Consider the following 12,758-nt stretch of genomic DNA (forward strand, 5'->3'; position numbering starts at 1 on the left):
GAATTTATATTGCTTTTATAAAAATGAAATACAGCTTTTTTAAAAATCACATTTCTTTCATTTAGATTTTAAAAAAAAATCAAATCAGATTTAAGAATAAATTCTGAAAAAACTTTTTCTTTTCATAACAGATGTCTAAAGAAACATTAAATGATAAATATAAATTATCTGGAGGAATAATTTAAGATGAAAAATAAATTAATAATTAAGTGAGAGAAGAGTAAATGGGAAAAAAAAACTGTGGAAGAAGAGTTATTAATAAATTAAATAAATTCCATAATCTCGCACCCTTATAAAGACGTAGATTAAAACTCATTTCGAAATGAACTGTCGAATCCATAGCATAAATAACATGGAGATATATGGTATTTACGCCAAAATGGCCGCTTGGCGGCGACCCGTACAGACACAACACATGACGTCACGGCGATCGGATCACGAAGTGGAATTCTTGTCACCCCACACTACCACCCCTCGTTTTCGCTGGGTTCCAAACGCCACATCAAAGCGGCTCATTCTTCAGAGCGCCGTAGTGCCTCGTCGGGTGAAGAGGTTCGGATGCAGCGTGCGATTCCAGTTAAAAAAAAAATAATAAAAAAAACTAAATAGTCGACTTTCCGAGCAGTGGAACCAAGTCAACCACCTCGCGACCAGTGCGCGTCGTATGAGTGTTCGGGTGGAAAAAATGTCTTTAAATTTACGTATTGTTTGATGGATTATCGTGTTACGGAGAAAACGAAAATGATGGATTTATTAAAACGGAAATGAATTTTCGTTTGGTCTAATGGAATGTTTGAAGATGTTACGAACCAGACGTTCGGCAGTGCTTTTGCAGCAGCATTTTGGATTAAGCTTATAATCATCGATTCCTTTATAAATATTTATTATACTATTCCTGAAACATAAGAATATTTGTAGAATTGTGAAGTAGTTAAAAAATGATGAGCCTCCAGTTTTTCTATTGATAGCTGATTCCACTGAATTGAAATCGTTTGAAGCCATTTTAATCGTTTTATTGAAAACAGTTCCATCGGGTTTCTTGCAGTGCATGACGAAACTGTTCGATGGCATTCAACTCTTCGATTTCTTCCATTTAAATCTACCATGAGCTGATACCGAACAGTCTCCAGTGGATTTCTCATCAGCCTTGCTTGTCCTTAAACACTTCTTCGTGGATGTCAAGTTTTTAAATCTACAAATGAATGTTTCGTGACTTTTTCGACGATATTTTGTCAGTGTTTTTTGTGATATCCAAAAGTATACGTATTCATTTCCGCACTAAGACTTGCGTCGATGAAAGTCTACGAATTGGTGAGTAGTCTGGTTTGTTTCATTTTACGTGCCTTTTTTTAAAGGGATATTTTTTTCTTAAGTAGTATTTAATCTTTTACGTCATAATTAGAAAAAAAAATTGCCTTTGTTATTTTCCATTTTAATGGTATTGAAACTGTAATTTCCTTATCTAATGAGTGATCATTTGAGAATTGTTTGTAGCGAAATATAACTATTAGTTACATTTAGATTGTGTTAGTTTGTAAAATATACTTTGATAAAAAAATTAATTTTCTGCATTACGTATTTTTCTCAGAAAAACTGTACCAAATCTACTTTTTTTTTTATATTTTTGTCATTAAACTCAAATCAATTTATTTTTTATGACTTGACTCAACAAATTTTAAAGAAGCATAATTTTTGATAAATTTAAGTAGAAGTAGCTTCGAAATTTGTTTCTAGTTCCAAAAGACCTTTTTCGAATTTTACATTTAATAATTTCTACACCAGGTGACTTTTGGGAAACTTGCTTTCTTTGTTGTTTTCTTTTAAAAATATTTTAATGAATGTACAATTGAACTAATCCTGCTTTTTTTCTGTCATTTAAACTAGACTCGGAAACCCATGAATAACTCTTTTAAAGAATTATCATAAGATTAATATGTTTCTTAATTAAATGAATTGGTTAGAACTGCTGTAGTCATAATTTTTGCTTTATTTTGTTTCAAAGTAGGATTGGTTCTTGTATCATAGTTTCTAATCGAATTCTTTAATTAAAAATCGAAAAAACCAGTCTGATTAAACATTTTTCCCATCTGTACACTTAATTTTAAAGTAGTCTTCATCAATAGACATAACCTTAACTTGATTTTTTTTAAAAAATTGTAATCAATATTTTCACATATAAAAAAATATTTACGTTTTAACAATACTTGGAAAACTATTTTAAAAATTAGTTTTTCAATCACTGTATGAATTTTAAGAACTTTGTAAACGTTTTTTATGTATTTCAAAAATAAATTTTTATAGAATTTTAAATATTTTATTTCCATTTTGTGAAAGTGAAACATTTGAGGAATCTAGTTCTCTGTAATAAACCTTTTATTTACTTCGTATCTTTGGGACATCTTGGGATTCCTCGATATACACAACACAGATATCGTGATTACATCTATGCCCTACCTTATCCGTTCTCACCTTGTAACACTGAATTCGAAATCGTTACTTTTAGCCGAATGCATCCATTATCTGCGATGCGTGCGTGCAGGCTATATCAAAAAAATGCGGATTTGCGTCTTAAGATACGGGAAATATCTATTACATGACGGATACTGCACGTTTGACCACTTGAGTAATCTGCCCCTTCAGATCCACCCCGTATATTTTGGGGAAAGCTTTTAGAACCTGTCTGGGAAGTTGTTCCTTTTGTGAGCGTCGCTTCGGCTTGCCGTGCCCGAGTCTCAACGCTGGAGACGCGCCTTGCCCTCCGCTTTTGTGCTTCCCTTATTTTGCGGAGTCGTTTGCAGATTTATTGCCGCAGTCGCCTTTTCTTTGGAAACTGCGGGATTGATGCAAATGATTTTATTTTTGCTATTAACTTCTCATCTTGCCTTAAAACGGCGGCTGTTAACTGTGGTCACTTGTGCCCGGCAAGACCACCCAAATAGCTGTTTTCAAGCTCATGAATCCCTAGACAAGGATTATAAGTTTAGCATAGGTCATCAGTGATTTTTGGAGAAATTTATCTTCATCTCTCTTGTTAATGCCATTGACACCCAATATAATACGCTGGTGATGGCCAGTTTTTTTCGTTAATGCAGTTCCCACAATAAAAACAATTCGACCGATTTTTGTGAAATTGTGTATTACTCAACCCTAGTAATGTCTACGTGTATAAATTTTAAGTAAAAATTTATAATATAGTACTTTATATAACGTTTATATATATGCTAACGTTAAGTACTTTAATATATATGCTAACATGGTTCGACCGTGTCACGTTCAGTCATTTGAATGAAGTGACTTTACACATTCAAAACTTATGTATTCAATCTCTCTCCTCTGTGTGTGTGTGTATTTGCGCGATAAATTCGTCTGAAATAAGTGTTTGAATATTACAATCTATTAATAACAAATGTATAATTATATAATATATTTAATTTGGTTATCACAGATCGATTTAAAGTCAGTTGATTTACTTATTGTCATAAATTTAGCTAACTGAATTATTTTAATGTTAAAAAACTGAGGAGTAATTTAGTTTAATTTCACCGAAACATAATTTTATTTGCTAAATCTCCATTTTATATTAAATGACGAAATTCGTTGCAATTTTCACTTGGAATCTAACACAATTCGTCCACCTTTTATAAAAGTTTGTATGAACAAATATTTTATAATTTCAATTTTGACGTATTACAGAATGTCAGTGAATTGGATGCATTCGCAGGGAAATCATTACTTTTAACAAAGTAATTGCAGAAGCTTCAAATTGAAAAAAAAAATTGCAATGATTTTTATTAGGCGACGCGGTGGATCCTAGTGCGTTTTGTTTATTAAATTTATCGTTTTATATTCTTTTTAAAAGTAGAATTCTATAAAACTTAGAAGGCGGATAGAAGTGATTGTTGTTATTACCCACTCTCGAAATATTATATTTGGAAAAAAAAAAAAAAAGCTAATGGCCTATTTATTTTATGCTTAAACATTCTGCACAGAGAAAAAAAAGTTCATTTTTTAACAATGTATGGCTAATTTATTTCAGTGGCATGAAATAGATAGTTTATGTAATTTGAGTATTCTTGTCCAATTAAATCATTCTCCTTTTGAAACCCATTATTTTGTAATATTGTTTTCAATCTAAATATTTCTCTCTTTATTAGCAATTTGCTTTGAAAAACGTTATTTCATGTTTGAATCTCGCCTGTTATAAAATTCACGTAAACGCGCAACAGTTATTTGAACAATTTGTTTTTCTTAGAATTCCAGGATTTTTTCCATCTTGGATATTGCGCATTTTGTTACATTTGGAGCGTGGTTACTCTGCATTATAGAATCAAATGTAACCATTCTACTTCTTATCACGCAACGCAGCCATTAAATGCTGTTCTCTTTCCTCCCATTTTATTTCAATAAACATGAGCAGTCTATTTCAAAACATAAAAAAAAGAAAAAGAAAATATTTAAAGTAAGCTCTGAAACTTCTAAACTTGAACATTTGTTTACTGCAGGACTGTTTTGTTTCTGGTTTCGAAAATAAACTGTTTGTTTATCGTCTGATCGGAATGGTTTAGGGTGGATAAGACAAACAAGCTTGAGAGAAGGAATAAAATTTAAAAGGGTAGTAGTTGACTCGACACTTATGTAAATATTCTGAATTTGGAAGCTTGCAGTTACTGTTAGTCCATTAACCACGAGGAATTTTCCATCGCATTTTCTGTTATAAGAAATTCAGTGAAGCGAATTTAAGGGTTATTTTCTTCAAACGATATTTCAATTTTGAAACGTATTTTTTTTTTTTTTACAAATATTTTTTTCTTGGGATGTGGCCACTTTTAAATCATTACAATGTCGTTGCTATAAAAATTTAATGCATACTATAACAATATCATCCACCAGAGGCAAAAACGCAATTTTTACGTTTATACTTTAAATTTCTTATTTTAATATCAAATACGGGATTTTATGTTAAAAAAAGTCATGCATATTGTTATACTTTTTTAGAATTCGTCACATAAGATTGGTTCATTTATTTATGGATGCAATGTTGACCGAGATTAATATATTCTTATGAATTAAAGTCGACAGATCAGATCCATTCTGTTAATAATCAGTATTCACGAGCCAGATCGAAGCCAGAATGATTTAAAGTTGCCTCATTTAGCTTTCTGTCTAGATGTTATATTGATTTCTAAACGTTTATGTGATAAAGACGTGAAATTCCATAATTTGCAGTTCTTAAAATTCCTCGATTCATTAATATTCAAACATCTTAATCATTCTGATTTTATTCACGTCTATTGCATAAACTTTGATTTCATTTTCTTATGGGTCTGCAGCCCTATTTCCAAAATATATAATTTTCATTGAAGAAAGTGTGGGTATTTCAACGCTTTACAGTATTTCTGGCGACCTTATTTTCATCTAAATGCCATAAATGAATCTTAAATTTTTAAGAAAAATTATGATAAATAGAAAATGTAATGTTTCCAAAATATTTTATTGAAATAATTCTTAAATCCTACTTTTACAGTTACAAATCTTGAAGCATCTGAAATGGTTATATTATATGGTACACACCCCCAGCTCGAGGGGCGGGAAGAGTGGAATGCGCATTTAATCGAGCCTCATTCTACTGTTCGTTTAAAATTAATTCGTTGGAGATAAACTCGTCATTATTCCAAAATGCCTTACTATGGCGAAACAGACTAGATGAAAAACTTCGCCCTCGTCAGAAATGAAATGTCACCAACCACAAAGTTGCTATTTCCAATTAAGTAGCGTATAAAAGACGGCTCTGTTCCAATTGGTTACGCAAGTTGTTCACTTCGCACCCTTTGTCATCCCGGACAGTTTTCGATAATAATTCTGCTTCTGTGACAAGTGCTCCGGCAGGCTTCTCTGGCGTCATTTCTATTACATCCAACATTTATCTGTCCAGTGCACATCCTAATCAATCCGGTCAAGCGGACTCAATTATTATCTCATTGTCGACCGGCCGGACCCCTTTTCTGTGCGAAGGTGAGAGATTCTGGATTGCCAGGTTCATTAGCGACTGATAAGATTTGCATTTTCCTCCCGACGGTGCTAATAGAGCTCCTGGTTTATCGATGGCGGGAGGGTCATCCCTTCGCTCCTTTGGTTGGGGCACTGATCTGCTTAAAGGACGCCAATGTTCACTGTCTCGAGATTGGACACTTTTATGTTTGTTGAGCCCGAATTTGCTGGGGCGTGAAGGCTGTTGAAATGAGATTTTTTAAAAAAATAAAGCTTTAATTAAAGCTTTATTTTTTTAAAAAAAATATAATTGTAATTATATTTTTAATAAATAAAAAATTGGGACGTTCTCGACAGTAGAAATTGTGGACATTTGTGTTCTGAATGAAGTGGAAATTTTTGGGCATAAATTTTATCTGACGGAAAATTGAAGACTTATCGAACACATGATTTTATTTTAATCATAAAACACTAGACAAATATTCCTTAAAAGTATTTGTTTTTTTTTTAATGATAAATCGGATGTGTATTGTAATTCATAATCTCAAATCAGTAGCCCAGAAAATAGAATTGAGTAAAATCACTCCAAAATGAGCGTAGTATATGAACATAGGTTTTATTATTGCAGTGAACTTATTTTTATTTAATTTTGCTAATAATAAAAATAATGAACGTCGTATAACTTTAAAAAACGATATTTTGCGTCTAAAGATTAATACTATTGTGTAGAAAACAATGAAAATAGGTTTAACAGGTGAATAGTGTGTGTAAATATTTTTTAAAGATTTCATATGATTGGAATGAATAAAATGTGTAATATGCATATCAAAATGTGTAGGAAACGTGTTTTGAAAAAAAAAAAAAATTAAAACATTCTGTCATAGAAACTCCTGTTTCTTTGTTAAAGCGTCATTTATAAATTTCCGACTTTTCAAATCTGTACAGATTATGTATTTCTGTAATCGATAAAATGTCTTCCATTTTATTAGACTAAAAAAAAAATGTTTTTTTAGAAGATGCAAATGTTCCTAGTTCCCTTAATGAGATGGAGTGCTTGTAAATTCGTAATTTTACAGCACTTCTGACTTCAGTTTTCAAGTTTTCTGTTTATTTATCTTTTAACTGTCTACAGAGCTTGCAGTAAATGTCACGAGAATTTACTATAGGCCGAATTTACTACAATTTACACTCGATATGTAACAATTTTATACAAATTGGTAGGTGCACTTCAGACGTTAAATGTGGCCTTCTTTTGTGACGGAGGAATTACATTATTTTGACAGTTCTCTTAAATTATTTATTAAAGAAATTTTGTTATATTAAAAGCTACGAAATTTGTTTTGTGAGGAAAACATTAAATCGTAACTTGATGAAGTGATAATTCTCGAACTCGTCTCTAATATTTTATAGTTCCATAGAATGATTAAAAATTCTCAATTTTGTTTCAATTTTTAGTGTTTTTCTTTAGTATGACCTTTGAAAAGCAAATTCATGTTCTGAAAGTAAAATGTTCGGCTCAGTTGGAGATTAAAGATCTCGTGTATTATTTTGCTCGAAGCTGATAATCTGAAGTAATCGTGATATTACTTATTTGAGATTTAAATTGATCCCGATTCTGGATTTTTTTAAAATCTAGCAAATTCTGTTTAAAAATGACAGTGTAGATTAATATTAATGTATTGTTATAAATTCATCTTAACCTTTCTATTTTGTGTTGCCATTTTCCAACATATAAATGAAATAATTTTACAGCATTTACCATCCATCGCAATTATCGAATTTCCTATTCGTCCAAGCTTTTTTGAATCTGGGATTTTTATTTCATTTGCAATTCGGATTTTCAAATAGACCTTAAAATTGAAATTATTTTAATTTTTTAAAATTTATAACTAATATAGCGAATTGTATAATAAATACCTCTCGAGTTGGAGACCCACGTCACAACTGCCGAAGCGGAGTACGGCCGAGTCTTCTGCCGCTTTCTTCCCAAGTCTTCTCAGATTTTGCTCTTTCCGCTGATCGGAATTTTACGAATTTGAATAGGCTTATTTATAGAGTATTGGTGACGTTATAACGAAGAACTGTTTGATATCACTTCATTGTTTGAACTGTTTAACCTGGATGAATTTTTTTGATATTTTATGTCCAACAAATGTTTCGAAGCAAAATTTGATAAAAAGGATTAATTTTTAAACTAATGAAATGCAATGAATTTGTTTTTGAAGATATGATTATACAATATTAGTAGCTTCAATTATTTCTTTGCTAAATTTAGTTTGCTGTTTCTTTTTTAACCAACTGTATCAAATAAGCAACGACAACAACAACAACAACAAAAAAAAAATCGAGAGCTATTTTGTTTATTGGTAATTCAAAAAATGTTATTTAAAATCTTAAAGCTTTTCTTTTAGATTGAAATTTTCAGCGTAATTTTGGGCATAATTGTATTTAATGCTAATTTAACCATGTCTTTTAATTAATTTATTTTTTGGAATTTAGTAAAATGCCATCTTTTAATCGTTGTTAGTTTCGAATTGCATTCGATTTAGCTTTATTTTTTAACAATTACTGGGATTACTTAAATGAATTCATTTCCATTAATTCTCTGAAAATCAAAACGCACTACATGTATTCTGTTGTGCACTAAAATCACGCTTCTTAAAAAAGGAGCCGCTTTTTCAATTTAAACGCTATGAGTTTATCAATTAGAGAAACACATTTAGAACTAAATCCTCACTATTAAACTAAATCCGACATTTCAGTGGCATGAACTTAGTGACGGGAATAAATGAAACTCAAACCTTCTTTCTTTTATCACATTACTCCCCCCCTTTTCCACCCCTTCATTGCAGATATGCTAAATGAGGAAGCAGCTATCTTTGGGGTACTTTTTCTCCTCGGAATTTCATTTTTGGGACCGTAATGATAATCCACGAAATATCGTTAAATGCTTTTCACAAAGCCACGGAAATTCCCTTTTTTCGAAAACTTTTTTTACTTATCTATTCTAATACCAGGGCAATGTTCTAGTTCGAGTAATGGAAGAAAAACGCTCCTTTCTCTCTCTCCACTTTCACAATCCCAAGAAGCTTAAGTTCGATGTCGAAATGGAAAATAATAGTAATAATAATAATAAAAAAAAATGGAGGGTGGGGGTGGGAATGGAATCCAGGAAAAGAATAGATATGCCGAACAGCTCATTGAATTTCAAACGGTCACTCCGTTAAGAGGGATTACAGCCAGGAAATGTCGGCGGAAAGGGAAAATCTGGAAAAGGACATATAAATCAAAACTACCGAATGTCAACCTTTTCTTATTTTATTCAACGGATTGTGTAAACATATGAAAATGGATTTCTCTGACGTAAAGGCTGATATGCATTATGGATATAAAGTTTCCTTCGTGATTGTTATTGGCACTCAAGGTAGTTATAAAATCATTCAGCTTATGTTTTTGTGAAACTCGGTGCTTCCTAATCATTGTCTTTACATGTTGACAGAACATGGTAAGGTATGAACGAGTACATTACTTACGAAAATGTACGTGTTGAAATGTTGTTTAAAATTGAGTCTTTTTACATTAGCAGTTTACGTTCCGAAAAGGTAATGAGATGCATTATTAAACATATTGCACATAGGATTCCTTTTAATGCTGAAATTTCTCAGAAATAGTTGTAGATTCGGTATGATTCCTCAAATTGAAGGTGCTATACGGCTTTTATAATAATCATTATCTAAGAAGAATGTGAAAAAGATGCCACTTGCATAATGGCAATCAACTGTATAGATTGCTGTTTATTGCATTATCATCCTATTCAGGACTTCAGTTGAGTGCAAGTATTCATTGTGCAGCGTTTCCTACTTTGTATATTTGAGTGTTCCCTGACGTCTTTTGGGAATATGAATTTTGAGCTATCAAGTATCGATGGTTGAAAAATGTTGATCGATTATATCGGGCAGGAACAATTAATATAGGGCGAACAAAATGCGATCAAGTCTGCATAAAATATATAAAAGTTTCCATTGAAAGTCGATTTTATACAATGATCTAATAAAGGATATTTTTCTTAAATTTATAATACATACTGTTTGGCATTAATATTTTATTAAGGATACTAAAAGTATTCCTGGATATCGAATTTTTAAGCATAGCCCAAGAACATTAAAAAAAAAAAAAACACCTGAAGATTTGTATAAATTGTCCTAAATTTGAAAGCTCTTAGGGTTGTCAATATATCTAGTGAAGATCAGATTAATGTATGAACTAGCGCTAATTATACTCAAGTTTTATTTAAAAGTAGAAAAATCGATTAACTTAAATAACAGCCTTTGCATTAAAAAAAAAAAAAAAAACTGTAAATATGTAAAGCAACTGTTTTTCCCGATAAAACGTCTCATGGAAAATATGCTGCTATTAAAATAACTTTTAATGTTTAAAAATTACTTGATAACAGTTTTAATATTTCATGGAAAGAACGCATTTAAAGATTTGCCGGTATTTATTAAGTTTTGCTGTATTCCATCACTGTCTATTTACTGTTGTCAATATTTCTCAAATCAACTCTTAAAGGCAGATAATTATTATGAATTTTAGAAATGATAGCTTTCGAGTTGAAAATCAGCTGCACTTTCGTTTGCTTGTAATTTGTCCGTTCCCCCCCCCCCCGGCTATTATGCTATCAAGATGAGAACAATCACTTTTGTATGCCCTTCAGTTAGTTTTCTGCTCAATGAAAAGATGTATTGTTTTAAGTAACAAATACACAATCCATCTCACTCATTTTAATACAAATATTAATTTATTTTCCGGCTTAAAATCTATAATTTGCGCTCCTTGAAAATACACGATTTTCCCGAGTATGTTTCTTTTACGAGTAGTGTTGGGGAAAATATCGATATATTTCACTACTTCAGACGCATTCATCAAAGTCGGAACTCTGCATAATAACTCACACAAACGATAAAAACCGAAAACAAAGAATGGGAAACAGTATTTTCACCCACTTCGGTAAATACTATTATTGTTTCCCGTATTAAAAAAAAAAAAAAAAAAAAACGGTCAGCGGAACAAAATAAAAGATGCAGAATGTTTGAGAAAAAAGAAATTTTCGAAATAACTGATCATGCAAGATGCTTTTTGCATTTGGTCTTCTGGTGCAATTATGCTATAAATCATCTAACCCAGATATAAGAGGGGGGATTGTAAACTTCTCCTTTCCCACCTCCAGTTCTGCGGACTGACTATAAATACTTAATCGTCTGGGAATCAATCATTGGCGGAAACGATTATGATAAATCGTATCACAATCATTCGAAGGATCCGATAAGAAAACACGAAGCCCTCATGCCAACAAATAGGAACTGTATATGTTGAATTTTCTGCTGTCCTTTTTCAGGTTGCGCCATTTCTTATTACTTTGTAGCGGTGATTCATTTTTTTTTGTTTTGTTTAAAAAAAGTTATTAATGGCCTAAGAAAGTAACATAACTATGAGTTCTAAATCTCGTAACTTTTAGAAAGCTATTATGTGAAATAGAATATCCTGAAGTTCAGAGTAAAATGAATGTTTAGGATGCATTTCTATTAAGCGCCGTCAGTTCATCTATTCTTTTAAACATTAAAAATGCGAATATAAGGGATTCGCCTCATCATTTCAAAAAGGAATTGATCGTTTGCCTCCAAATGCAGGCGAATATTTATTTCGGATCTGCAAAACATATTTCGGATTTCTTTTATTTACGAAATGAAACTTAATTTTCCACTTCGGTTAATTAGTTTGCTTTGAGTATCTAAGTTGTAAGCGTTTCTTTCATTTCACCTACACATTCATCTTTCGGTAGAATTATTGCAGAGAATCAAAGAAATTGTATCCGAGAATGTATATTTTGAGTGCATTTTTCATGCTTTAAAATGTTTCATTATTTATGATAAAGATATTTATTTGCCCTACATTCACTTTTTTTCCGACGACCCATTTTTAGTTATAAAAAATTTAATTTCAGCGCTTTTTATTTTCAATATGAACTAAAAGCGACCGAATGGCGATTCTTAACGCTGTGGCTACACATTTAATCAAAGTAGCGATTCTCCTGCCATCTGTTGGACAGAAAACGAAACGACTCTTACCAAAAGTCCTCCGATTTTCTTGAATAAAAGAAGTCGGAATTTTTTAAACGATAACTGTAAAAGTAGTACATCTATAAATGATTCTCTGAATAGTCGCTTTTTTCTCTTCGTGTGCATGCATGTCCGATTTCGTTCTTTAAATTTCACTGTCAACAAGTGATGCTTCATAAAGAATTTCCACTCATAATCACGTTTCGAAACTCTGTGTATGTACATAGCAGCATCAATTATCTTTGCGCACATTCTCCCTCAGCATTGTTAAAGACTAATTAAGAGTGGGGTGGGTGCGCGCGTTTTTGCTCCTTGTTCACCTACAGCCCGTTAATAGGTGCGCATTAATTGGTTTTGCTTGCCATTTAGTCCGGCGCTTGTCTTTTAGTTTCGCAGCCCCTTCGTTACCTCCTTCCAAATAAAGCTTTTAATTAATGTAGGGATGTTTGGCGAAGATAAGGCTATTAATTATTATCCAGCTCGAGGAAGGCCTGGATTAGGTTTGGGTCCTAAAATCAAATTTATGCACTTTGCTGTAGTTACATTAAGATTTCGGAATGAAACGGGAGTTAATGGATGCACATTTTTTGAACCTTAAGGTATGCGATTATGTTCGGAATGAATATTTTGAAAAACGCTCTGAAACAGTTATAT

General features: G+C 31.9%; 1 protein-coding gene across 3 annotated transcripts in view; it reads left to right on the top strand.

Annotated features, from left to right (window-relative positions):
* Positions 1-506: 506 nt before the first annotated feature.
* LOC129965763 (latrophilin Cirl-like) overlaps positions 507-12,758 on the top strand; it is a 168,733-nt gene continuing 156,481 nt past the window's right edge. For all 3 annotated transcript variants that reach the window (XM_056079926.1, XM_056079927.1, XM_056079928.1), the window contains exon 1: positions 507-1,311. In XM_056079926.1, coding sequence (XP_055935901.1) covers positions 1,294-1,311 — 18 coding nt within the window. In that variant the 5' untranslated portion in view covers positions 507-1,293. The remainder of the gene's footprint in view (positions 1,312-12,758) is intronic.

The sequence above is a fragment of the Argiope bruennichi genome, chromosome 4 (genome assembly GCF_947563725.1).
Source record: "Argiope bruennichi chromosome 4, qqArgBrue1.1, whole genome shotgun sequence".
Classification (NCBI taxonomy): Eukaryota; Metazoa; Arthropoda; class Arachnida; order Araneae; family Araneidae; genus Argiope; species Argiope bruennichi.